Here is a 23245-nt window from a genome sequence, read left to right as displayed (position 1 = left end):
GCTCCCCACCTGCAGGGGAGTTGCTTCATAGGCAGTGAAGCAGGTCTGCAGGTGTCTATCTTTCTCTCCCCCTCTGTCTTCCCCTCCTCTCTCCATTTCTCTGTCCTATCCAACAACGACAATATCAATAACAACAATACAAAAAGGGCAACAAAAGGGAGAATAAATAAATATAAAAAATAAAATGGAAATATTGACAAGACCATAAGATAAGAGAGGTACAATTCCATAACATTTCCACCACCAGAACTCCGTATCTCATCCACTCCCTTGAAAGCTTTACTATTCTTTACCCCTCTGGAACCACGGACCCAGGATCATTATGGAGTGCCAAAGGTGGAAGGTCTGGCTTCTGTAATTGTTTTGCCACTGAACAAGGGCATTGGCAGGTCAATCCCTACTCCCAGCGAGAAGCAGAACATCACTCTGGCACATGCAATGCCAGGGATGGAACTCTGAACCTTGTGCTTGTGAGTCCAGTGCTTTCTCTTTTGTACCACCTCTCAGGTCTTCAGACACATATGTTTTATCTTATTTTTTCTTATATTTGATAGGACAGAGAGAAATTGAGATGGGAGAGGGAGATAGAGATGCCAGCACTGCTTCACCACTCATGAAGCTTCCTCCCTGCATGTGGCAACTGGGGGTTTGAACCCAGGTCCTTGTACATTGTAATGATAGATAGATAGATAGATAGATAGATAGACAGACAGATAGATAGATATCCAAAGGCTTCAGTGACTGAAGAAAAGTCTTAACTGGTAAGGCATTGATATTTTATATATATATGTATATATTTATTTATTTATTTATTTCCCCAGAGCCCTACTTAGCTCTGATGGATTGTGTGGTGGATTGAACCTAGTACCTCAGAGCCTCAGGCACAAGGGCTTTTTCATCACCATTATGCTGTCTCCCCAGTCTCTGAGGTACACTTTTTAAAAAAATTTTTATTATCTTTATTTATTGAATAGATACAGTCAGAAATCGAGAGGGAAGGGAGCAATAGAGCGGGTGAGAGACAGAGACACCTGCAGCCCTGCTTCACCACTTGTGAAGCTTTCCCCCTGCAGTGGGGGACCAGGGGCTCGAACCTGGGTCCTTGCGCATTGTAACACGTGCGCTCAGCTCAACCAGGTGCGCCACCACCTGGCCCCAAAGTATACTTTTATGAACAGACATGATTTCCCCACAATCGGACACCAGCGTGCAGGCCACTCAGATGTGCCCAACTCAGGGGATTGGCACAGGAAGGGGTCAGCACTGGACGGAGCTCCCCTGGTCAGCAGGAGTTCAGGCACAGGGCCGACGTGCTTTCAGACAAAAGGCTGCCTGACAGCATCTCAGAGCGGGTCATGGACAGGCAGCTGGGACAGGGCTGGGGTGGGGTGAACACAGACTGTTCTGGCCAGAGGCGCTGCCCAGGGTCATTGGGGGCTCAAGGCTGGGTCAGAAAAGGCTCTGTTGGGCACCTGCCTGTCTCAGTCCTCTGGGGTCCCCCCCAGGACATCTGGGACAGGCAGAGTGCCATGGACACCAGCCAGAGCATGCTGTGTCCACAGCACGCAAGCCTCATGATGCCCTGGGGGCATGTCCTCCTGTGGGCCTCAGGGGACCCAGCCCCCCCAAACATCAACAGGGAGAAAGCAGGCCAGGCACCAGAGGACAGTTGTGACATGATAGAATGATTTAATAGAACAAATCTATGATAAATCATATAAAATAACCATTTTCTTAAAGACACAACAAACCACCAAGGCTGGGGGGTGGGGGTGCTGAAAGAAAGTTATAGGTGGGGGGTAGGATACTTAGGGGGTCACCACGGCGGGCAGGGCAGTGGCTGCTGCAGGGGCAGGCCTCTCAGACAGGCAGGGGGGTGGCTAGCACCTCTCTATCCATCATGGGGTGGGGGCAGGGCCCACTGCCCTGCCCACTGTCAGCTCTGCTGCCCCAGGACCCTGGCAGGACACCCTGTACCCCCACATTCTGCAGCTCTTTGTCTCCATGTCCAGTGGCCTTTCAGGGGGCTCCAGCCAAGGGACCCCTGAGAATCCAGCTGCCCTGCACCCAGGCTGGGCACCAGAGAATGCCCACAGCCAGGCCTGGGGGAGGAGGCAGGGCTTCTGGAAGCTAGGGCTTGGTCACTCCAGGGGAGCCCTTCTGGCAGGGAGCAGCAGTGTCCAGTGTCAGCTGCCTCAGGCAGCATGGCCTGGCCCACAGCCTGGAGAGGGGGCTCAGGCCATAGGGGTCCTGCCCCAACACCCCCATGAGCGCCACATACCCCCTCTCCACAGGCAGCGACAGCTAGGGCCCCGGGAACCTGGTCATGCCTTGCCCTCCAGCCCAGCTCCAAGTTTGGCACTAAGGACCCCATGCCCAGGGACATGGGCAGGGCAGTGATGGGTGGGCCAGGAGCCAGGGAGGGTCCCCTGGGGGCACAGGGACACATGGCATGGGGACACATGGCACAGGGGCACTCTGTAAACTGAAGACAGAAGGGACAGCGAGGAGGGTGGACACTCAGCACCCTAGTCGAGGCTGATAGATGGTGGAGCGGAGTGGGGGGGGCAGTGTCTGGGAAGGGCAGAGTGCCCAGGTGTATGGCACATGGGGGTTTTGGGGTGCCTGCAGGGGGTGCCCCTATATCAGGAACCTCTCGGCCTCAGGGAGGAAAGCTGGGTCGGGGAGCCCGGGGGAGCCACAATGGGTGTTCGAGAAGCTGTTCAGGGGCAGCAGTCTCCCTGTGGGGGGTGAGGACGGGCTCTGGACAGGCCGGCTCTTCCCCAGGGTGGTGCCCACGGAGCCCCGGTTCCCAGTAAGCAGGTCCAGGTTCACACTGGGGTCCACGATGGCATTGATGACTTGGGAGGGGGGTGCTGTGTCAGTGCCTGACTCATCCAGGCAGCTGGGTAGCTAATGGGTTCAGGTCCCCACCCACCCTGCCTGGGGGTCTAACGGTACAGGTCCCCACCCTCCCGGCCAGGCTGCAGGACCCACCAGCATGGGGACTCGGGGGGCTAACAGGGTATAGGCCCCCAACAGCCTAGCCTAGGGTGTTAATGGGGTGCAGGTTCCCATCTGCCTGGGAACTTAGGGGGCTAGTGGGGTACAGGCCCCTACCTGCATAGGGACTTGGGGGGGGTAACTGGCTGCAGGGCCACCCTGCCCCCCACCTGTACCCACCTTCCAGTTGCTTCTGCACACGCCGGAGCTCTTTCAGGATGGAGCTGATCTCCTGGAGGACAGGGGTAAGAAGAGTAGGGGGGCGTCCCTGGGGCTAGGGTGGGGCCGAGGACAGAGGAAGGGGCTTATCTGGGGCTGGGGGAGAAATATTCCCTGGGGGATGTGGGTGGGCAGAGGGGCTTCCTGGGTGGGGGTGCAGCCCACCTTGTTGGAGGTCTTCAGGATGGGCACCTCGTTCTCAGCATTGATCCTGGCCTCCAGGTCCTCCCAAGTCCGCCCTGTGTTCTGGAAGAGGATTCTGGGAGGGGGGGTTAGAGGGTAGGATATGACAATGGGCATCCCAGACACCGGGCACCCTACTCCATGCCACAGGGACTCAGGCAGAAGTGGGCTCAGGGGCTGGAGTTGGGGAAAGTGTGGGTACTGACACAAACGGCAAGGCACCTTGACCCCACAACCACCACCGCCCCCCCCCCACCCCATGGCACAGCACAGCACAGGTGGGTGACCTCACAGGTGTGGGCTCCATAAGCAGCCAGGGGTGTCAGAAGGTGGGGAGACCCCACCCTGGGCACCCACCTGGAGCACTCTCCCCAGGATCCCCATCTCCAGCCCCCACCCCTGGGACCTAACCCAGAGCTGCTCCCACCCTCCTACCAACCCCCACCCCACCCGCCAGCCAGGCCTCACTTCATCTTCTGAGCCAGCTGCTCTGTGTCCTCGCGAATGGCCTGGGACAGTTGGGACACAGGGTTCAGCATCAGGTTGTCAAAGATCACCTGAAAGAGAGCATGAGCTTGGGACCTCACCCCACCCCCCAGGCTCAGGGCACTTCCCGCTGGGCACCTGCCTCCTCACGGTTCCGGGGCCGGGCCTTGTTGGTTGGGGCATCTTCACGGCGGCTGTTCATGTTCTGGTCCAGGTCCCGAGCCTGCCGTGAGCCCGGAGGAACCTTCTGGAAGTTGAGGCTGGCCTCGGGGATGCGCTGTACCAGCTGCAGAAGGCAGGGTGAACGGGCAGTGTTGGGAGGGTGGTGTGCTTGGGGTGGCGTTGTAGGCAGAGGTGGGCAATGTGGGCAGGCAGTGTGGGCAGCTCGGCTCCCAGCCCCCTGCCCCCCGCAACCCCCTTGGTGGCAACCCCTCACCTCCTCATGGGCGGAGATGGTGGAGGCCGGGGAACTGGGCACATGATTGAGGGAGGGGCTGCGGCCGGGCCCCAGGGTGCCCAGGGAATCACTGTCTCCGGCCACATCATGGATTTCCTGGGCGAGGATAGCCACGTCCTTCACCAGTGTCTGGCTCAGCCTGCAGCCACAGGACACAAGCACACGAGGAGTTCACAGATAGCACCCCCAAAGGGCAAACATACACCCCACAAACTAGCCACCCACCTAATATGCACCCACCACCCATCCATCCACTTCAGCACCCAGCCATCTGTCCATCTACCTAGCTGTCTACGCACTCACCCTTCTAGCTACCCACCCATCTGTTTATCTGCCCACCCTGGCAGGGGAATCCCAGCTGCCTCCACCTGGTAATCTCAGCGATCTCAGCTGTCTGCACGATGAAGCCATAGGGGTTCGGCTGCTCCTCGCCATCCGAGTCCTGGGGGCCAGGAGCCCGGGGTCGGGGGGTCTGCGTGGCTGTGGAGGCGTGGGAGCGGGTGTGTTTGGGGGAGTCGTGGTGGGAGCCGTACTCCTCCTCAGACGTGGACGTGCAATCTGAGCCGTGCTGGCGGCGCCGGGCAGCTGCAGCCAGCAAATCAGTTCCCAAGCAAGAACAGGAGAAGCGCTCAGTGCCTAAGTCTGGCTGGAGACACCCCCGAGCCTGCAGCCGAGCGCCAGGAGGACAAGGAGGGGACTCCAGCAGATGCCCCGAAGTTCAGCTGCCCACGTGGCCAAGGCCTGAGTGCAGGGGGCCCTGGGGGGGGGGGCCTACAGCCCCTACTCTACCCTGTCTGTCAGCCCAGCTCCCCCACCTAAAAGCCATGACCTGAAGCTGCAGCCCAGGAAGAGGCTGAGCAGCCTCCCCAGTCGCACCTGCACCCAGCCCCAGGGGACCTGCAGGGATGAGGCCCTGAAAATGGGACCACTGAGGGCCAGGGGCTGGGAAACAAGGGTGACAGATGAGGGCCGGGGTGTAGGGGGTGGGATCCAGGTCCAGGGGTCCAGATACCAAGGGTAGTTGGGGAGAAGGGGGCTGGGGGGATGGGGGCTGGGGACAGGGAAAGGAGCCAGGGGTGTAGGTCTGGGCTGGGGTTTGGGGCTGGGGTAGGTTCAGGGGCCGGAGGGCCAAGGTCCAGGGGCTGGGTGTGCAGGCCAGGGCTGGATGACCAGAGGCTGGGGAGCTGGGTGCGGAGGGCCAGGGCTGGGTGCTGGGGCAAGAGCAGCAGCACCTGGGTGGCAACAGTACCTGGCAGCAGCACCCTGAGCACAAACCTGCTGGGAAGGCGACTGCTGGGTGTGGGGGGAAGAGGGAGGCCAGTGCCGTCCATGTCTACCACAAGAGGAGGGAGGGCAGCATCCAGGGGCCACTTGGGGCCTCTGATGGGACATAGGGTGCACCAGCCCACCTAGAAAGCCACATGGCCCAACCCAGACGCCAGGACCAAGACTGGTCAACGCCTGCCTCCCCAGTATCAGTCACCCAGTGGCCAGAGCCAAGGGGTACCAGCATCTCTGACCCTGCGAGGGCCTGGGGAAAGCTGTCAGCCTGAGCGGGGAGACCCCCCAGGGACAGAGGCTCCTAGGCTGGCGTGGCCCTGTGCTGTGCTGCTTCAGGAAGCGGCCCAGCCTCCCTGAATACTCACTGGATGAGGAGTACCGTGCACTCCCCGGCCGAGCCCGGCTGAAGGGCTGGCGGGGACTGGAGGAGCTGGCAGTCTTCCTAGCAGCCGCCCGTGCCTCAGCCATGGTGGGCTTGCGGTTGGTGCAGAAGGACTCCATGCTGCGGCCTGAGAAGCCGGAACGGGTGGTGGGCTCCGAGTCACTGGCCCCCGTGAATGAGCCGGCCCGCCGGCGGGGCATGGCCAGGATGTCCAGACGAGTCAGCCTGCGGCCCTGATCCACACCCGGCCGCCCTGGCTCGGGCTGGGCAGGAGGTGGCCGCTCGCCATCCAGGGCCTCAGGGTCAGAGGAATCACCTAGCCGGGCACGGCGCAGCCGGGATGCCCTGGTAGGCCTTGGGGTGGAGAGGCTATTGGAGCGGGTAAGGGCCTGCTGTACCCTCTGGACACCGCGGCCCTGCTCCTCCCTGCCAGCTGGCAACAGGGCTGAGGGCTTGCGCCGGGAGCCTGGCCGCCCCACGGGGGCCTCCAGGTCAGAAGCTGCAGCATCTGAGCTGGGCAGGCGGGCAGTGCCAGGGCCCTGCTCCTCCTCCGGGCAGTCTGAGGACCCCCGGGACACGTGGCTGTGGTGCTCACCAGCACGTCTACCGAGGTCTGGGGTGCCAAGTGGGCGCAGCTGCTTCTCAGGGAGCCGGGCACCACCAGGGTCCCCAGGTGTGGGGGGGGTGGGCCCATTCTGACCACTGAGCAGGCTGACCGTGCTGGCCGTGTCTACATCTGAGTCCCCAGACAGGGAGTCCTCAGGCCGCCGGGGTGGGATGGCCCCCACAGGCTCAGGGTCCTCCGCTGCTCGGCCACGCAGCCGTGCCTCCAGGGCAGCCAGCGCAATCTCAGTGTCCTTCAGGATCAAGTGTGTGTCTTGCGTGTGTGGCTCCATGCGGGAGGCTCGGGCCGCGGCCAGGTCCTGCAGCAGCGGGTGGCTGGGGATAGGCAGTTGGGGGGCACAGGCTGGGGCCTCAGGGGAGCGCGCCGCCCGCAGCTGAATGACCATCCTGCCGTTGGAGCTCACATACAGGCCATCCCTGGTCGAAGGACTGGGCTGGGTGGCATCCCCCACAGCGGCCATCCCAGGTTGCTGGTGGCCGGCGGCTGGCCCATTCTGGTCTCCAGGGCAGAGGGAACGGGGAGGGTGCTGGGGCCGCGTCCATGCAGGTCCCTCCCGGGGACTCTTCCCAGAGTCATCCTGGCGCCCGCCGTCCGACCCACTGGCGTCACTGAGGCTGTCTGGCTCCAGGTCCTCCTGACCTGCTGGACTGCTGGCCAGTTCCCCACTGGGCACTGGTGGGCCAGGCCCACTCCTCCCTGTGGCCTCAGGGCTGGAGGGGCTGGCTGCTCGGTCACCTGGCAGCTGGGGGAGCAGGCGGCGCTGGCGTGCAGGCGGGGCCCCGTCTAGCTCGGCCGCCCGCTGCCCTGTGCCATCCTCTGCAGAACAAGGGTGTGATCAGCTGGGGCTTAGTGGCTCTCACTGCCCTCGGCCAGGTCTTCCCACATGGCTGCTGCTCACCTGCCGGGTCTGGGTCTGAGTAGCTGTCAGCCAGGCTGGCCCAGCGGGACACCCACTTCTGAGCTGCAGGGGAGCCAGGCACTGGGAGGTTCTGCCAGGGCAGGAAGGGATTGTCTGCAGGCCCTGTGGTCAGGCCTTGACACAGCTGCGTAGCCAACAGGTGACCCCCACCCACTACTGGCTTCAGGTCCCAACACCAGGTGATGTGTGAGCCCCAGCCCTCTGGACATACCTGCAGCCTCCCTGGAAGCCCCCTACATGCTGCGGGGTGAGCCCTCAGGCCCCAGAACATACCTGCAGTGACCCCTGGAGGGCGCCACCCACCGGCCGGGCAGCAAACTCCTGCAGCAGGGCCAGGCGCTGGGCCACAGCTCCAGCTCCGGCCTCTTCTCTGTCCCCTCTGATGACTGGGCGGAAGGTGGCTGCAGACACCCTGGAGAGCTCCGGGGACTCGAGCACTCCAAAGACCTGCCAGGGGAGGGGGGCTGGTCAGCACATGAGGACCTGAAGCAGAAGCGGGGGGCAGGGTGTGAAGGGCACCTGGTCAATCATCCTGCGGGCCTCGTCCACCTCCGCGTCCTGGGCATCCGTCTCAATGGTGTAGGTGCCCGCGTCACTCAGGCTATCCTCCTCATCCTGACCACGTGCCTTGGCCAGCTGAGGGGCAGCAGGTGGTGGTGGGGCCGGGGGGTCCTCAGGGCTAACCCCGCGGGGCGGTGGGGGGTCAGGTGGCACGGGGGGGCCCCTCTCGGGTCCAGTGCGTGCAGCAGGGGAGTTCTCCCGTGGGGCCTGGGCCACAAAGTCCTGTGTCAGACGGGAGCGGCGCCCCACACTGCCAAAGGGGCGGGTGGTAGCTCGGGGAGCCGGGGTGGGGCCCCCCCCACGCTCCTCAGGTTTCTCCCGCTTCAGGGAGCTGGCCCGCTGTGGCCCAGGGCCACCAGCACCCCGAGATGGAGTCGGGGGACCTGGCCCTGGCCCACGGCGCCGCTCAGCCTTGGGGTCCCCAGCGGGCATGTGCGTGAAGGACTGTGAGCGCTTCTTGCGTGGTGTGTCCTCGAAGAACTCAATGACGAAGGCTTGCTGGTTGTGCAGCAGCTCCTGGGGGTCCCGTCGGATCTGCCGCTGCAGCCGTGCCTGCTCCCCAATGGCCTCCCCCGCCGTGGACACAGTGGGCGTCACCCCTGCAGCTGCCGGGCCCTCTGAGTCGCTCTGCGTGCCATCTTGGTGCTGGTGGCCTGGTGGTGGGAACCCACTCTCAGCTGTGATCCCCCCCCAATGACCCGTGGCGGGGGACCCTTGGGGCCTGTGGCTTCCCCATGCCCATACTCATCTGACTCCAAGACTGGGGACCTCCCTCCCAGGGCCTGTGGCCTCCCCACCCTCCACTGACCCGAGGCTGGGGATCCCTGGGGCCTGGAGCCTCCCCATGCCCCCCGACCTCATGCATGATGCACCCCATTCTGCCCGGGCTCTCACCCCGCAGTGTGCGGGCCTGGGTGGGCAGGTCGCTCTTGGTGCTAACCAGGTCATCCCCTGGCCCGGGTCGCCGCAGCAGCCCTGGCACATTCTGCACCAGCCAGTCGGCCACTTTGGTCTCGGCCGACACGGCCTCCACGGGCGCAGTCTCCCTGCCCGGCGGCCGACGCAGAGAGAACTTGGTGACGTGGTCCTTGATCTTCACCTGGCCGGGGCTGCCCGCATCGAACTCAATGGTAAAGGAGGCGTGGCTCTGCACCACAGGCGCCCCGTCCCCAGGGGGTGTCCCCAACGGTGCTGGGGGTGCAGCTGCAGGCACCTCCTTGGTGGGGATCTCGAAGTAGCTGGGCTCCCGGCGGAAGGCGCAGCCTTGAGGCTCCGCGGTGGTTGGGGGGCCAGAGGGGCCCCGTTCCTGCTGACCTGGCTCCCGGGGGCGCTCTAGGGCAGGAGATGTCCTCAGCAGAGCCACTCCATCTACCCACCCGTCCCGCCGCCCCCGGGGCAGGCCCCTGGAACCCACCTGGGAAGGGCTCCTCGGGGCGCCGGTCCTCAGGTGGGAGGCCACTGTCGTCTTCGCCCCACCAGGACGGTTGCCCATACAGGGGCGTGCGGAAGGCCATGGGGTCTGCAGGGGAGACGGCCAGGCTGCCTGCATGGCCCCAGCACCCGGGGGAGCCAGAGCTGGCGCATACTGGGCTGGGGGGCCCCCCAGGACCCAGTGAGGCAAGCACTCTGACCCCAGACACTCACAGAACCCTCCAGCCCTGACCAGGTGCTGTCTAGGAAGGCTTGACCCTGGGAAGCACTGTCCTGGAACAAGGGACCCTGCCACCCTGTCTGACCCTCTGCCGCCAGAACCTGCCCCTAGAGGAACAGGTGCCCACATTTGGCTCTGCAAATGGCAGAGGGCATGTCTGTGTATGCAGGTGTGCCTGGGCTTGGGGCCAACAAGGGAGCATGGCAGGTGTGTGTGTGTGGGGGGGGGTATGTCCCCTGCCCCTCCCTCACAGCCCTGAGGGAATACTGCCTACCTGCTCCAGGCTTCCGGTCCCCTCTCTCTGGCCTGGGGTTTGAGGACTCACAGTAAGGCGTGTGCTCAGACAGGGTCTCCCCCTGCTTGGGCACAGGACCCCGGAGGCTCCCCTGCAGCTGGCTGCTGTATTTCTCGTGCTGGGGGAAGCAGGCAGTGGGCAGGTGAGGGCTCCTGTCCAGACAGTCTCACTTATGAACAGCTGGAATCAGGGATCCACACCCACACCTGTGGGCCACCCTAGGCTGGGGAGAGCTTCTTGGGGGTGCAGCCACAAGCCCAGGGGAATCTGCTCTACCCCCAAGTGGATAGGCCTTGGAGAGTCAGCACAGCCGGGAGCTGGGAGCTCACATCTGCTGCAGCAGCACTGCCATGCCAGTGCATGTCAGCATGTGTGGCTCCGTGTAACACACATGCACATGTAGGCAACACACACATCAGAACACTGCACTGATGCTTCTGTGTGCACGTGTATATGCTGTGCCATGAGGTATGTGTGTGTGCGTGCATGTGAGTACATGGGTCTGAACGTGTGTGCACTGATCTGCATTGTGTATGGGTCTGTGTGTTGCGCATGTGTGTGCTCGCATTTGAGGATTCACATGTGTGTTGGGTACTGTTCCATGTGGACTCTGGCCGGGCCACCCTGCTCCCTGGGTGGCCCACAGGTCAATGCAGATGGGGACCAGCAGCCTCCCAAGAGGAAGCCCACCCCCATGCTGGCCCTAACCATCCCCGGCCCTAGCCATGCTTGGCTCCCCCCAACCCCACTGGGCCAGGCACTGACCCTCAGTGCTTCCTCAGGGACCCGGTGCTCCACACGCTCCAGCACATACATGTTGGGATGTGCCATGTTAAGGAGGACTCGGTCAGCGAGTGGACATGGATGGTGGCCTTACAGAACCTCAACCCAAAGGAGGCCTGACTCACAGGGGCCTGGAAGCCTGGTGGCCTCCACACCCCATGGGCAGCTGTGTCCACACCACAGGGGGCTGGGTATGCTGTCCTGGGGGCAGCACACGGCAGCCAGAGCTCAGAGCTCGACAGGACCTCCAGAGGCCAGGCCGAGTGTCTATCCCACTACCCCTCAACCCACCAGCCCCTTACTCCTGGGGCTCAGGCAGGACCAGGCCCTGTGGACAAGGGCAGGATGGCCCCAAAACCAGAGTTAGAGCTAGGAGCACCTCAACAGGCGGTCGGGCCCCCCAGCACTAGCCAGGGAGGGGGAGCAGAGGAAGAAAGGATATCATAGCCAAAGCGGATGACATCATTGAGCTTCAGGGTCACATACTTCTGGTCCGGGATGCGGGTGTCGTTCACAAAGGTCTACCAGGAAATAGCCAGGCTGCTGCTGTGGCCCCCGACCCCCAGGCTGAGGCTGCTCCCCCAGATCCCCCAGGCTGATACTACCCCAGGCCCCACAGTCTCTCTGAAGGACCTCCACACCCCACACCCACAGCCCTGGACAGAGGTCCTGGGGGGCCTCACCCCATTGAGACTGCCCAGGTCCTTGAGCCAGTGCTCGTCCCTGCCATGGTCATAGTTGATGACGGCGTGTTGCTTGTCCACACTGCGGGACTGGACAGACGGTGGCCTCAGAGTCAGGCCGCAGGGCCTCCTCCACATTCCCACTCCTGGGCCCTCGGATCATGGGGTCATGTACCCCACGGTTAGGCTGGAGCAGAGCCAGTGGCAGGAACAGGCTGCCCCTCCAGACCCCCTCCAGGCACACACCCTCCCTAAGGGGCATGAGCATCTGCCCATCCCACACCCCTGGCTGAGCACCTGGGCACCCTCACATCACACTTTCCGGGGTCACCAGCCCCCAGCTGGTCAAGATGAAAGACCACAGCCAAACCTTTCACAACCTCTATCCAGCTGTGGGGACAAACAGACCTGGGGACACACAGCCCTGGGGACAGACAGCCCTGGAGATAGACAGGGCAAGGGACAGACAGGCCCCTGTGCCTAGCTTCTGGCACGCTGGACGCCCCATACACACACGCACACAACTCCTCACCAGCATGTTCCCTCTCAGCCTGCAGCTTGGCTCCAGAACTGCCCACCCTGCTGCCCAGGCCAGGGACCATGGGACTACAGGGCCAGGGACAGCACTGCGGACAGGTCCCTGCTGCCCAGGCGGAAGGGAAAGGGTCTGGCCAGCTGGGCACAGTTCAGGCACAGCATGGCACTCAGCTCTGAACCAGTTCTGCCCACCTGCAGTCACCCAAACCAGTGCCCCCCCCACACACCCAGAGCAGCTGGCATACCTGCCCCACTTCACACCCACATCACTGTCCCCAGAGGAAGCTGGCTGCGAAGGCGCCCATCAGGTCATGCCACCCTAGGGTGCATGTGCTCTGGGACACAGCACCTCATAGCCTGGTAGGCAGCCCCCCTGGGGGGCCACATCCTTGCTAGGCCTGTATCCTGTGGCCAGGCCTGGTATCTCCTGACAGCCCCTGTCCCCCCTCCCGTACTGTCACCTTCTCCCCCAAGGACCCTCCAATAGCTACGCCCATGCCACCACCCCCTCAGGAATCCCTGGCTATGGGAACAAGTTGGCCCCCAAAACCCCTGCCCCCAGGAGGCCCCCCAGCAAGCCCACAGACCCGAGGTGGGGTCCGGCTGGCTTCCTGCACAGGGCTCAGGTAGCTGAGGAAACAGTTCAATGACAGACGGGGTTGGGCCTAGAGGGGCAGCTAGGGGCCACCTCCAGAGGTCGGCCATCAGGTCGGCCCCAGACGGAGAGAATGGGGATGGACAAGCTTTCCAGAAGCTTCTACTTCAGCCTGAGGTGCATGCACCCACCTGCAGCATCAGCTCACACTCGTCTCGCCCCACGAAGATGAGCTCCCGTGGGAGCCGGTGCCGGGTGCCACCGCTGCTCACCAAGAACCAGGAGGTGACGCTCATTTTGGCTCTGGTCCAGCCTGCCCTGGGGGGGGGCAGTGGTCAGAGCATCCCCACCTGCCCTGGGTGGCCACTTGCCTTCTCTCTCAGCTCAGGGACACACACACTGTGGGACAGGGACACTTTGGATGCTGGGGGAGAGGTTCAGGCCGAGCCAGGTGGCTGAGTGGTCACATCCCCCACTGGGTGCTACGCTACAAAGCCAGGAAAGCAGGTGAGTGGGCAGGAGTCAGGCAGCCTCGGGGCGCCCAGGTAAGTGGGCTCTGTGGAACTCAAGATTCTGGGGTCCAGAACAGAAGGCCAAGGAGCCAAGGACAGTCAGGACCCAGGACAACTCAGGCTGTGTAGCGTGTGTCCACACTCTCACATGGACACACACACAGGACAGACAAACACACACCAGGCACACATGCAAGACAGACACATATACAAGGCAGACACATACAGGCCAGGCACACACAGGCCAGCCAGGCATACAAGAAGCCCTGACACACACAAGCAGGACGGAGATACAAACACACATACAGCTCTGACACGTTCAGCCCAGATATACAAGCAAGTCAGGCTCACATGGAGGTCAGGTGGTGGCACATCCAATTGAGCACACATGTTACCATGCACAAGGACCCAGGTTCAAGCCCCCTGGTCCTCACCTGCAGAGAGGAAGCTTCATGAGCAGTGAAGCAGGACTGTAGGTCTCTCTCTCCCTCTTTATCTCCCCCTCCCCCTTAATTTCTCTCTAGCCTATCAAGATAATAAAATTAGAAAAAAATATTCAGGCCTACATACAGCCCAGAAATACACACAGGATAGACAGACGCGTAGCCCAGGCCCACACAAGCCCAGGCAGGCTACACAGCATGACTGGGTCAGCAAGCCTGGCCCTGAATTTGGGGGCAGGGGATCTCAGAGAGCAGGTGGGAGCAGAGTCCTGCCCAGGGCCCTGGAATAGCAGCCACCATGGGCAGGGGCCTGCTGACGAAGCGTGGGGAGGTGACAGGGCCCATGCAGGCCAAGGACAGGGGCCTCCAGGGGCCTCAGCTTCCTTCCTGCAGGGGGTGCTCAGCCAATGTGAGCCCCTCCACAGGGAGCCACCCCCCTGCACCAGGGCCAGCCCAGAAGGCAGCCCTGCTCTGGGTCCTGCTGAGGACACACACAGCGTGTCACGGTGACACCCCAGCCAGCACCCCCTATACACAGTCTCTCTCAGCAATCACCAGAGGGAGCCCCACCCACAAGCCCTGCCCTTTAGTCAGTGCCATCCCCCAGGCCAACCCTGGGAGCCCTGGATGCCCCCTCACAGCCTGGCCTGGCTGCTAGGATGGAGAATAACAACCCCCCAAACCTGTCCCTCCTGGTCCAGCCAGAGTCACCGGCCTGTATGTGAGGGGACAGGGCAGCAAGGGTGGGGCAGACCAGGTGACAGGAGTGAGTAAGGGTCACCAGGGGTGACAGGGATGGACTGGGGTGTTAGGTGGCCTTGAAGGACAGAGGTGGGCACAGATGGACAGAGATGACCGGGGCAGATAAGAACCACTAGGGGTGGGATGAAGGGACGGGGTGACAGAGATGGTCAAGGATGGGCAGGGAGGGGCAGGGGTGACAGGAGTGAGGAAGGGCCATCAGGAGTGGGTTGGGGGCAAGCAGCAGCCTGTGGCAGGCGGGCAGGGCCGGGCAGGGGTGCGCAGGGCCGGCCAGATATGGGCAGGGCCGGGCAGGGGCCGGCCGGGCCTCGGCGCAGGCAGATCAGAGGCCGCACAGGCCGGCGCAGGGCGGGAGGAGGAGAAAGAGAGAGGGAGGAGGGGGAAGAGGGCAGAGGGAGGGCCGGGAGGCTAGAGCAGGCCGGCTGGGGTGGGGGGAGGCCCGGGATCCGCGACCCCCGTCTCAGCGACCGCGCTCGCGGGCTTCCCCTCCTTGTTGCCCGCCCCCAGCCACGGCCGTGTAGACGCCGCGGCCGCAGCCCTCCCCGCCAGGTGCGTCCCCTGTGTCCCCCGCGCCCGGTCCCCGCAGGTGCCTCCCGGCCTCACGTCCTACCTGCTCGGCGCCCCCAGCCCCGGGCCCCCCGGGCCCCGACCCCCCGAGACCCGAGCCCGAGCCCGAGCCCGGCGGCCTCCGCGGGTCCCTGACGTCTACGGCGGCCACCCCGCCCGACCAGGCCCCGCCCCTGCCCGCCCCCCGCAACACCCGCCTCCCGCAACGCCCCCGCCCCGGAAGCCAGGTTAGTGCGGGCGGGGCCAGGTGAGCGGCTAGGGGGAGCCCCCAAAGCCCCCGCCCCTGCTGGGGTCTCCTAGTTCTGCTTCGAGTGGTCCCCTCCTCTCGGCGCCTCCCCGTAGGTGTGGGTCCCCTCTACTCTCGGGGTCCCCCGTAGGTGGGGGGGTCTTGCCCGCTTTATTCTGGGGGTCCCCCCTCTACTCTTGGGGCTCCCTGTAGGTAGGGTCTCCCTCTACTGTCGGGGACGCCCCTGTAGGTCCCGCTAAGCTGAGACCCTTCTGAATGAGAGTCCTCCGCCCTCCACTCCGGGGGCCCCGCCCCCTCTGACTGGGGTCCCCCCCGCCACTGGTGCATTCTGGCTCAGTGCCCGCGGGTTAATGCCTAACTTCCCCGGGAGCCCGCGACCTTTGACCCGCGCGCCCAAAGAAGGGGTGCAGGGTAGGAGTGGAGGCTGGGCGCCTTGCTGGGTGGGCGCTGGACTGGGGCTGGGCGCTCACTGCCTTGGGTTCCCTGTCCCCGAGCTGGGCGGCGGCGGTGGGGGTGCGCCGGTGAGGCCTTCCCCCAATGGGGACCTTGACCTCTGGGCTTCTTCCATCGAGACCACTGTCTTCGCTCCCCGCCCCCACTCTAGACTCTTGGCAAAGTGCGGGGTGGGGTCCCGGGTGCCCGGGGGAGAAGCAGTTCGGGTGGTTCCCAAAGCTGGGGAGGCCCCAGGGCTGTGGGAGTGGAGGCAGGAGGCGGGGAGCTGGAGGGGCTGAGACTGTCCAAACCTGCCTCCCCCCAGCCCATCTCCTGGTGACCTCCAGCTAGAGTTTGGGGACTTTCCCAGCAAAGGGCTGCAGCGGAGGTGACTGGGTGCTGGGGCTGGTGACTCTGGAAGCAGAAATTGCCCCCCACCCCAGAATTCCCTCCTGGGCTCCCTGGCTTAAGCTCACAGCATGGCGCTGGACAGGGGTCAGTGGCCACAGTGGAAGGACACGAGTGGCCCAGGAGGGTCACAGGCAGGCAGGACAAAGGGTTGGGGGCCATGGGGACAGAGGGTCAGCATGAGAAGCATAGGGGTGTCTGGAAGGATGCAGGAGTGGGTGCCTCACGATGCTGGGTGGTCTGGACCCTCTGCCCAGTGAAAACGCTGCTTCAGGCTGGCGGATGGCTCACCTGGACAGTTTGCTTCTTTTTGTTGTTGTTGTTGTTATTTTTATTTATTTCCTTTTGTTGTCCTTGTTGTTTTATTGTTGTAGTTATTGATGTCGTCGTTGTTGGATAGGACAGAGAAATGGAGAGAGAAGGTGAAGACAGAGGGGAGAGAAAGACACACCTGCAGACCTGCTTCACCGCTTGTGAAGTGACTCCCCTCCACGTGGGGAGTCAGAGGCTCAAACCAGGATCCTTACACCAGTCCTTGCGCTTCGGACCATGTGCACTTAACCCACTGTGCTACCTCCGGACTCCTGACAGTTTGATTCTGAGTCATGTGTGACCAAGTTCAAACCTGGCCCCCACCACACTAGAGGAAGTTGTGGTGCCGTGGTCTTTCTCCATTAAAAGAAAGAGAGAGAGAGAGAGAGAGAGAGAAGAAAAAAGAAGGGCCTGGTGATGGTGCATTTGGTTGAGCACACATGTTAAAATGAGCAAGGACCTGGGTTCAAGACTCCAGTCACCACCTGAAGGAGGAAAGCTTTTTTAAAAAAAATTTTTTTTTGCTTCTTCCTCCCTTCTGTTGCCCTTGTTGTTTTATTGTTGTTGTTATTGATGTCGTCGTCGTCGTTGGATAGGACAGAGAGAAATGGAGAGAGGAGGGTAAGACAGAGAGGGGGAGAGAAAGACAGACACCTGCAGACCTGCTTCACCGCCTGTGAAGCGACTCCCCTGCAGGTGGGGAGCCGGGGCCTCGAACCGGGATCCTTACGCCGGTCTTTGCGCTTGGTGCCACATACACTTAACCTGCTGCGCTACCACCAGACTCCCCAGGAGAAAGCTTTTCAAGTGGTGAAGCAGGTGTCTGTCTCTCTCCCTCTCTATCCCCCCTCCCTCTTGATTTTTGGCTGTCTCTATTAAATAAATAAAATAAAAATATTAAAAAAGAAAAGAAACCAATTCAAGCAACCTGGGGAAGGGGGGAGGACATGAGGCCTGAGCTCAGCCCTGGCATTGAATGTGCCAGTGACTGTCCCCTTTCTTCCTTTCTCTCTCTCACTGATAAATAAGTAACAATCTTTTGGGGAAAAAGACAACACTGATAGTGGTGAGCCACAGGGGTGTTGGGCTGGCCCAGCGGCCATACATGGGCTTGCACATCTGTCCCTGCTCCATCATGAGCCGAGCCGACTGCTCTGGACAGAAACGGGGGAATGCAGAGCACCACAGGGCCTAACCCTGTCAGGGTCTGACGCCGTCCCAGAACTGACTAGAACATCCCGCTGTCACAGATAGGTGTGGTCATTGATCACCTGGGCTTCTGAAATCCACACAGGAAAAGGTTCTGTTGATAAAGGGCTTTGGGGCAGCTGGGGAGGTGGCTGCGGGGTAGGTGATAACAGGATTCCAGCTTGATACCCAGCACTGTACACATTTGGGGTGCTCTGACTTCTCCCTCTCTCTCCTCTCGATCTCATGGGGACCTCTCACATATATAATAAACAAAATGAATCTTGAAAAATAAATAGGGCAGGGGTAGATAGCATAATAGTTATGCAAAGAGACACTCATGCCTGAGGCTCCAAAGTCCCAGGTTCAATCCCCTGCATCACCATAAGCCAGAGCTGAGCAGTGCTCTGGTAAAAAAATAAATAAATAAAATAATAATAATAATAAATAAATGGCACTGGACAAAGCCATGGCCATGGGCCCCTGCCTGTCACTACAGTAAACCCCATGTAAACCCTGGAGCCCACAGCACTGAGTACAGACAAGCCACCCTCTCACAGTCTAGGCCCAAACCCTGGCTCAGGGCACACAAGGCCAGACGCAGTGAGAATGTGCCAAGTAGGAGGAGGTTACAAATGACAACACACTGTGTAGATAAGCCTTAAGGGTGGCCACAGCCTGGGGAGCCCACTCCCAGCTCTCCCCTGGAGGTCAGCATCCCCCACGCATGCATCTCACCCCAGTGCTGGGAGTCTTGAAAGGAGGGGCCGGCTCACAGGACAGCCCAGTCCCCCAGCCCTCCCCACCAGAGCTTCATGGCCAGCCAGCCTCCCATTCCTAACCAGGCCTCTTGAGAGTCTGTGGGTCACCATCAGGGACAGTAGGACCTGAGTGTTCAGACCCGTTGGGCTGAAGCTAAGCCTCCAGGGCCCCTGGGCTGTGTGGGGGGGAGGTACCAGGCTCTGAGAACAACCATTCTGGACCTGCCCTCTGCCCCTCCCAGCGCTGAGAGTGGACGGTAGGAAGCTGCCTGAGGGGGTAATTCGAGAAAGGCCAAAACAGCTACTTGGAGAGAAGTCTATTCCTGTATATATATTCCCTTTTGTTGCCCTTGTTTTTTTTTAAAGTGCCTCCTCGGGAGTCAGTAGCGCAGAGGATTAAGTCCCATGGCACAAAGCACAGGGACCAGTGTAAGGATCCCGGTTCGAGCCCCCAGCTGGCTCCCCACCTGAAGGAGAGTCGCTTCACAAGCAGTGAAGCAGGTCTGCAGGTGTCTGTCTTTCTCTTCCCCTCTCTGTCTTCCCCTCCTCTCCATTTCTCTCTGTCCTATCCGACAATGATGACAACAATAATAACTACAACAATAAAACAACAAGGGCAATAAAAAGGAATGAATAAATAAATAAATAAATAAATTTTTTTAAGTTTCTCTTTCTCAGGACGCCCCCTGGGCAGACAGGTGAAGTGCTGCTGTGCTCAGAACCCTCAGGGCATCTGCCCTTCCCAGGCATCTCTGGGCCTTCCCTGCCTCAGCCTGCACCTCTAGCCCAGGACCCAGTGCATCTGGGGCAGGAAGGGTGGTTTGAGGGCCTTGCACACAGTGATATGTGTGCTCAGCCACATGTACTGCCACCTGGCCTCCTGGCTTCTCGCTCTCTCCCATGAATCTCTCCTCTCATACAGTTTTATTTTTTTATTTTTATTTATTTTAAGCAGACATCTCTCTGGCACATGTGCTGCCAGGGATCAAACTCAGGACCTCATGTTTGAGAGTCCAAAGCTTTACCACTGCACCACCTCCTAGACCACAACACCTCGCCTTTTCTTTTTTTCTTTTTTTTTTTTTTCCTCCAGGGTTATTGCTGGGCTCGGTGCCTGCACCATGAATCCACCGCTCCTGGAGGCCATTTTTTCCCCTTTTTGTTGCCCTAGTTGTTGCAGCCTCGTTGCGGTTATTATTGCCGTTGTTGACGTTGCTTTGTTGTTGGATAGGACAGAGAGAAATGGAGAGAGGAGGGGAAGACAGAGAGGAGGAGAGAAAGACAGACACCTGCAGACCTGCTTGACCGCCCGTGAAGCGACTTCCCTGCAGGTGGGGAGCCAGCCGGGGGCTCGAACCGGGATCCTTACGCCGGTCCCTGCGCTTTGCGCCACGTGCGCTTAACCCACTGCGCCACCACCCAACTCCCCATACAGTTTTATTTTATGCCCCACCCCCGGCCCCAGACATCTGCCCAGCTCTGGCTGACAGTGGTGCTAGGGATTGAACCTGGCACCTCGGAGCCTCAGGCAGGAGAGTCTTTGCCATCTCCCTGGCCCTTCATCTCAAATATTCTAAATAATAAAATAAATCTTCAAGAATTTCAAAATCAGATGGTCTAATGAGCTGTGATGCCTACTGTGGACTTGCAGGGTGGGTGGAAAAAATAGCACAGTGGCAGCAGGAGTCCGCTGGGCTCTGCCCCTCATGGGACACTAGCGAGCAAGGCAGGAGAGCCAGTTCCGTCCAACTAGGCAGAACCACCCCGAGAGAGCGGGCATCTCCAGACACAGGGTTTCTTTTCTTTTTTTTTCTCTTGACACCTGACCTGTGTGAGAGGAAGCTTACACAAACCTGTGTGACTCAGCTGTGGCGGGGAATGTACCTGGCTTAGCCCTGCCCATTCAGGAACATTCTGAAAGACCCAGGTTCTTGCTGCAAAGCCGGCTGGCAGCTCCACACCCTGCTCTGCACCCTGGGGTCTACTCCAGGCCTGGCAGCCCCATCTCTCTTGGATAATCCTCACTTCTCAGCTGCTTTGCGCCAGGAAGCCCCACGCCCCCACCCCAGGGCCCTGCTATGTTGGGCTTATGACTTCCCCGTCTGAGACTCTGAGCCACAGAACCTGGAGAAACCAGTCTCACAGCCTGCTTGGAGCACAGCACACTTCCAAGATGATTTTGATCTCTGCTGGGCTGTAAAGCAAGCTGGGACTCGGGGTGGCAGGCAGGCGTGGGGGGGGGCTGCCCCTCTCTGGCACAGCATGTGCTGAGTTCCTGCCTGCTTCCCTGGCAGGCTACCACACGGCCCTGGCATAAATCCCTTTGGAAGGCACCAGAAACCTGTGAGGACCCAGGAGACGGCTCAGCATCAGATCACAGGACTTGCATGCATGATGTTTCGGGCCTGACCCCCAGCACCACATGTACCATAGCTGAGCAGTGAGAGTTAAATTTAAAAATAATCGGGAGTCTTGCAGTAGCGCAGCAGGTTAAGCACACGTGGTGCAAAGTGCAAGGACTGGCGCAAGGATCCCTGTTCGAGCCCCTGGCCCCCCACCTGCAGGGGAGTCCCTTCACAGGTGGTGAAGCAGGTCTGCAGGTGTCTAGCTTTCTCTCCCCCTCTGTCTTCCACTCTTCTCTCCAATCCAACAAGGATGACATCAATAATAACTACAACAATAAAACAACAAGGGCAACAAAAGGGAATAAATAAATTTAAATTAAATTTTAATTTTAAATAATCAAAAAAAAATTTAAATCATCAATTATTGAGGCTGGTGGTGCCTCCCCTGGCTGGGCAAACACATTACAGTATGTACAAAAAGACCCTCCCTCAAGCCCCCGCTCCCCACTTGCAGGGGAGAAGCTTCAGGAGCGGTGAAGCAGGTCTGTGGGTGTCTGTCTCTCTCCTGCCCCTCTCAATTTCTCCTGTCCTATCAAAATTAAATGAAAATAAATAGACTTAAAAGCACTTTTTAATTTTTTATATTTATTTTTGTTTATTCCCTTTTGTTGCCCTTGTTGTTTTATTGTTGTAGTTATTATTGATGTGTTGTTGGACAAGACAGAGAGAAATCAAATCGAAAGAGGAGGGAAAGACAGAGAGGAGGAGAGAATGACACCTACTGACCTGCTTTACTGCTTGTGAAAGGACTCTCCAACAGGTGGGGGGCCTGGTGCTCGAACCCGTATTCTTAGGCCAGTCCTTGCGCTTTGTGCCACCAGCGCTTAACCCACTGCGCTACCGCCCGACTCCCCCTAAAATCACTGTCTTATTCTTTTAAATTTTAGGAATTGGACAGAGCTCATGTGCATGAGTTAAAACACATTAGGAACAGACCGTGTGGTGGTCGGCTTGGGAGATCAACCCAGAGGGAAGGTCGCAGATTCCATGTGTGAGCCAGAAGCAAAGGCAGGACAAAGCAAGAGGTCGCCAAGCAGGGCGCACGCCTGGCCCCTCGCACAGCCACCACCCCCTCCCCAGACAGACACTCACTCACACACTCACTCACTCACACTCACTCACACTCACTCACTCACACACTCACACACTCACTCACTCACTCACACTCACTCACTCACTCACACACTCACACACTCACTCACTCACTCACACACTCACTCATTCACTCACTCACACACTCACTCACACACTCACTCACTCACACACTCACTCACTCACACTCACTCACTCACTCACACACTCACACACTCACACACTCACTCACTCACACTCACTCACTCACACACTCACTCACACACTCACTCACACACTCACTCACACACTCACTCACTCACACTCACTCACTCACTCACTCACACACTCACTCACTCACACTCACACACTCACTCACACTCACTCACTCACTCACTCACACACTCACTCACTCACTCACACACTCACTCACACACTCACTCACTCACACACTCACTCACACACTCACTCACTCACACACTCCTCACTCACTCCTCACTCACTCACACACTCCTCACTCACTCCTCACTCACTCACTCACACTCACTCACACACTCACTCACTCACACTCACTCACACACTCACTCACACACTCACTCACTCACTCACTCACACACTCCTCACTCACTCCTCACTCACACACTCACTCACTCACACTCACTCACACACTCACTCACACACTCACTCACTCACTCACTCACACACTCACTCACTCACACACTCACTCACACACTCACTCACTCACACACTCACTCACACACTCACTCACTCACTCACACACTCCTCACTCACTCCTCACTCACTCACACACTCCTCACTCCTCACTCACTCACACACTCACTCACACACTCACTCACTCACACTCACTCACTCACTCACTCACTCACTCACACACTCACTCACACACTCACTCACTCACACTCACTCACACACTCACTCACTCACACTCACTCACACACTCACTCACACACTCACTCACTCACACTCACTCACACACTCACTCACTCACACACTCACTCACTCACTCCTCACTCACTCCTCACTCACTCACACACTCCTCACTCACTCCTCACTCACTCACTCACACACTCCTCACTCACTCACTCACTCACTCACTCACTCACCGCACCTCCCCTTTTGCCACCAGGGGGCGTGCGGGCCCCGGGGGGCCAGGTGAGCAGGCTCGGGATACAGGTAGGTAGGTGGGGCATGCCGGCATGCGGAGGGAGTGCAGAGCAGAATATGCAATGAATTGCAGGGACCCCACCACGCCCATGGGAGGAAGCCTCTCCCCGTCTAAGCGGCGGGGGCCATTGGGGCCTCTCTTTATTATTTTTTTCTTTTTAATCTTTATTTATTTATTATTAGATAGAGAGAGAGAAATAGAGAGAGGAGGTGATAGAGAGGGAGACAGAGAGAGTCCTGCAGCCCTGTTTCACCACTCGTGAAGCTTTTCCCCCTGCAGGTGAGGACCAAG

The 23245-nt window shown here is 59.8% G+C and overlaps 1 protein-coding gene across 6 annotated transcripts; it reads right to left on the bottom strand.

The window, feature by feature from the left end:
* Nucleotides 1–1669: 1669 nt before the first annotated feature.
* Nucleotides 1670–15130, bottom strand: CEP170B (centrosomal protein 170B). 6 transcript variants are annotated; one of them, XM_007518408.3, is made up of 20 exons: nt 14988–15076; nt 13524–13606; nt 12852–12978; nt 11529–11618; nt 11288–11366; nt 10828–10886; nt 10042–10180; nt 9531–9635; nt 9011–9448; nt 8075–8769; nt 7829–8002; nt 7535–7625; nt 5995–7452; nt 4717–4933; nt 4328–4487; nt 4034–4177; nt 3874–3962; nt 3388–3481; nt 3184–3235; nt 1670–2861 (listed from the first exon to the last, which is right to left on the bottom strand). In XM_007518408.3, the coding sequence occupies exons 2-20, from the start codon at nt 13568–13570 to the stop codon at nt 2641–2643; spliced, it is 4479 nt and encodes a 1492-aa protein (XP_007518470.2). In that variant the 5' UTR covers nt 13571–13606; nt 14988–15076; the 3' UTR covers nt 1670–2640. The 6 variants fall into 6 exon arrangements, with proteins under 6 accessions (XP_007518470.2, XP_060037090.1, XP_060037086.1 ...); XM_060181107.1 differs by lacking the exons at nt 1670–2861; nt 3184–3235; nt 3388–3481 and having other exon boundaries at nt 3874–4177; nt 4717–4828; nt 9531–9659; nt 14988–15078; XM_060181103.1 differs by lacking the exons at nt 1670–2861; nt 3184–3235; nt 3388–3481 and having other exon boundaries at nt 3874–4177; nt 9531–9659.
* Between the last annotated feature and the right edge of the window lie 8115 nt (nt 15131–23245).

Source organism: Erinaceus europaeus, chromosome 22 (genome assembly GCF_950295315.1).
Source record: "Erinaceus europaeus chromosome 22, mEriEur2.1, whole genome shotgun sequence".
In the NCBI taxonomy this organism is placed as follows: domain Eukaryota; kingdom Metazoa; phylum Chordata; class Mammalia; order Eulipotyphla; family Erinaceidae; genus Erinaceus; species Erinaceus europaeus.
Note: the sequence above shows the minus strand (reverse complement) of the source record. Positions and strands in the feature narration are given on the sequence as shown.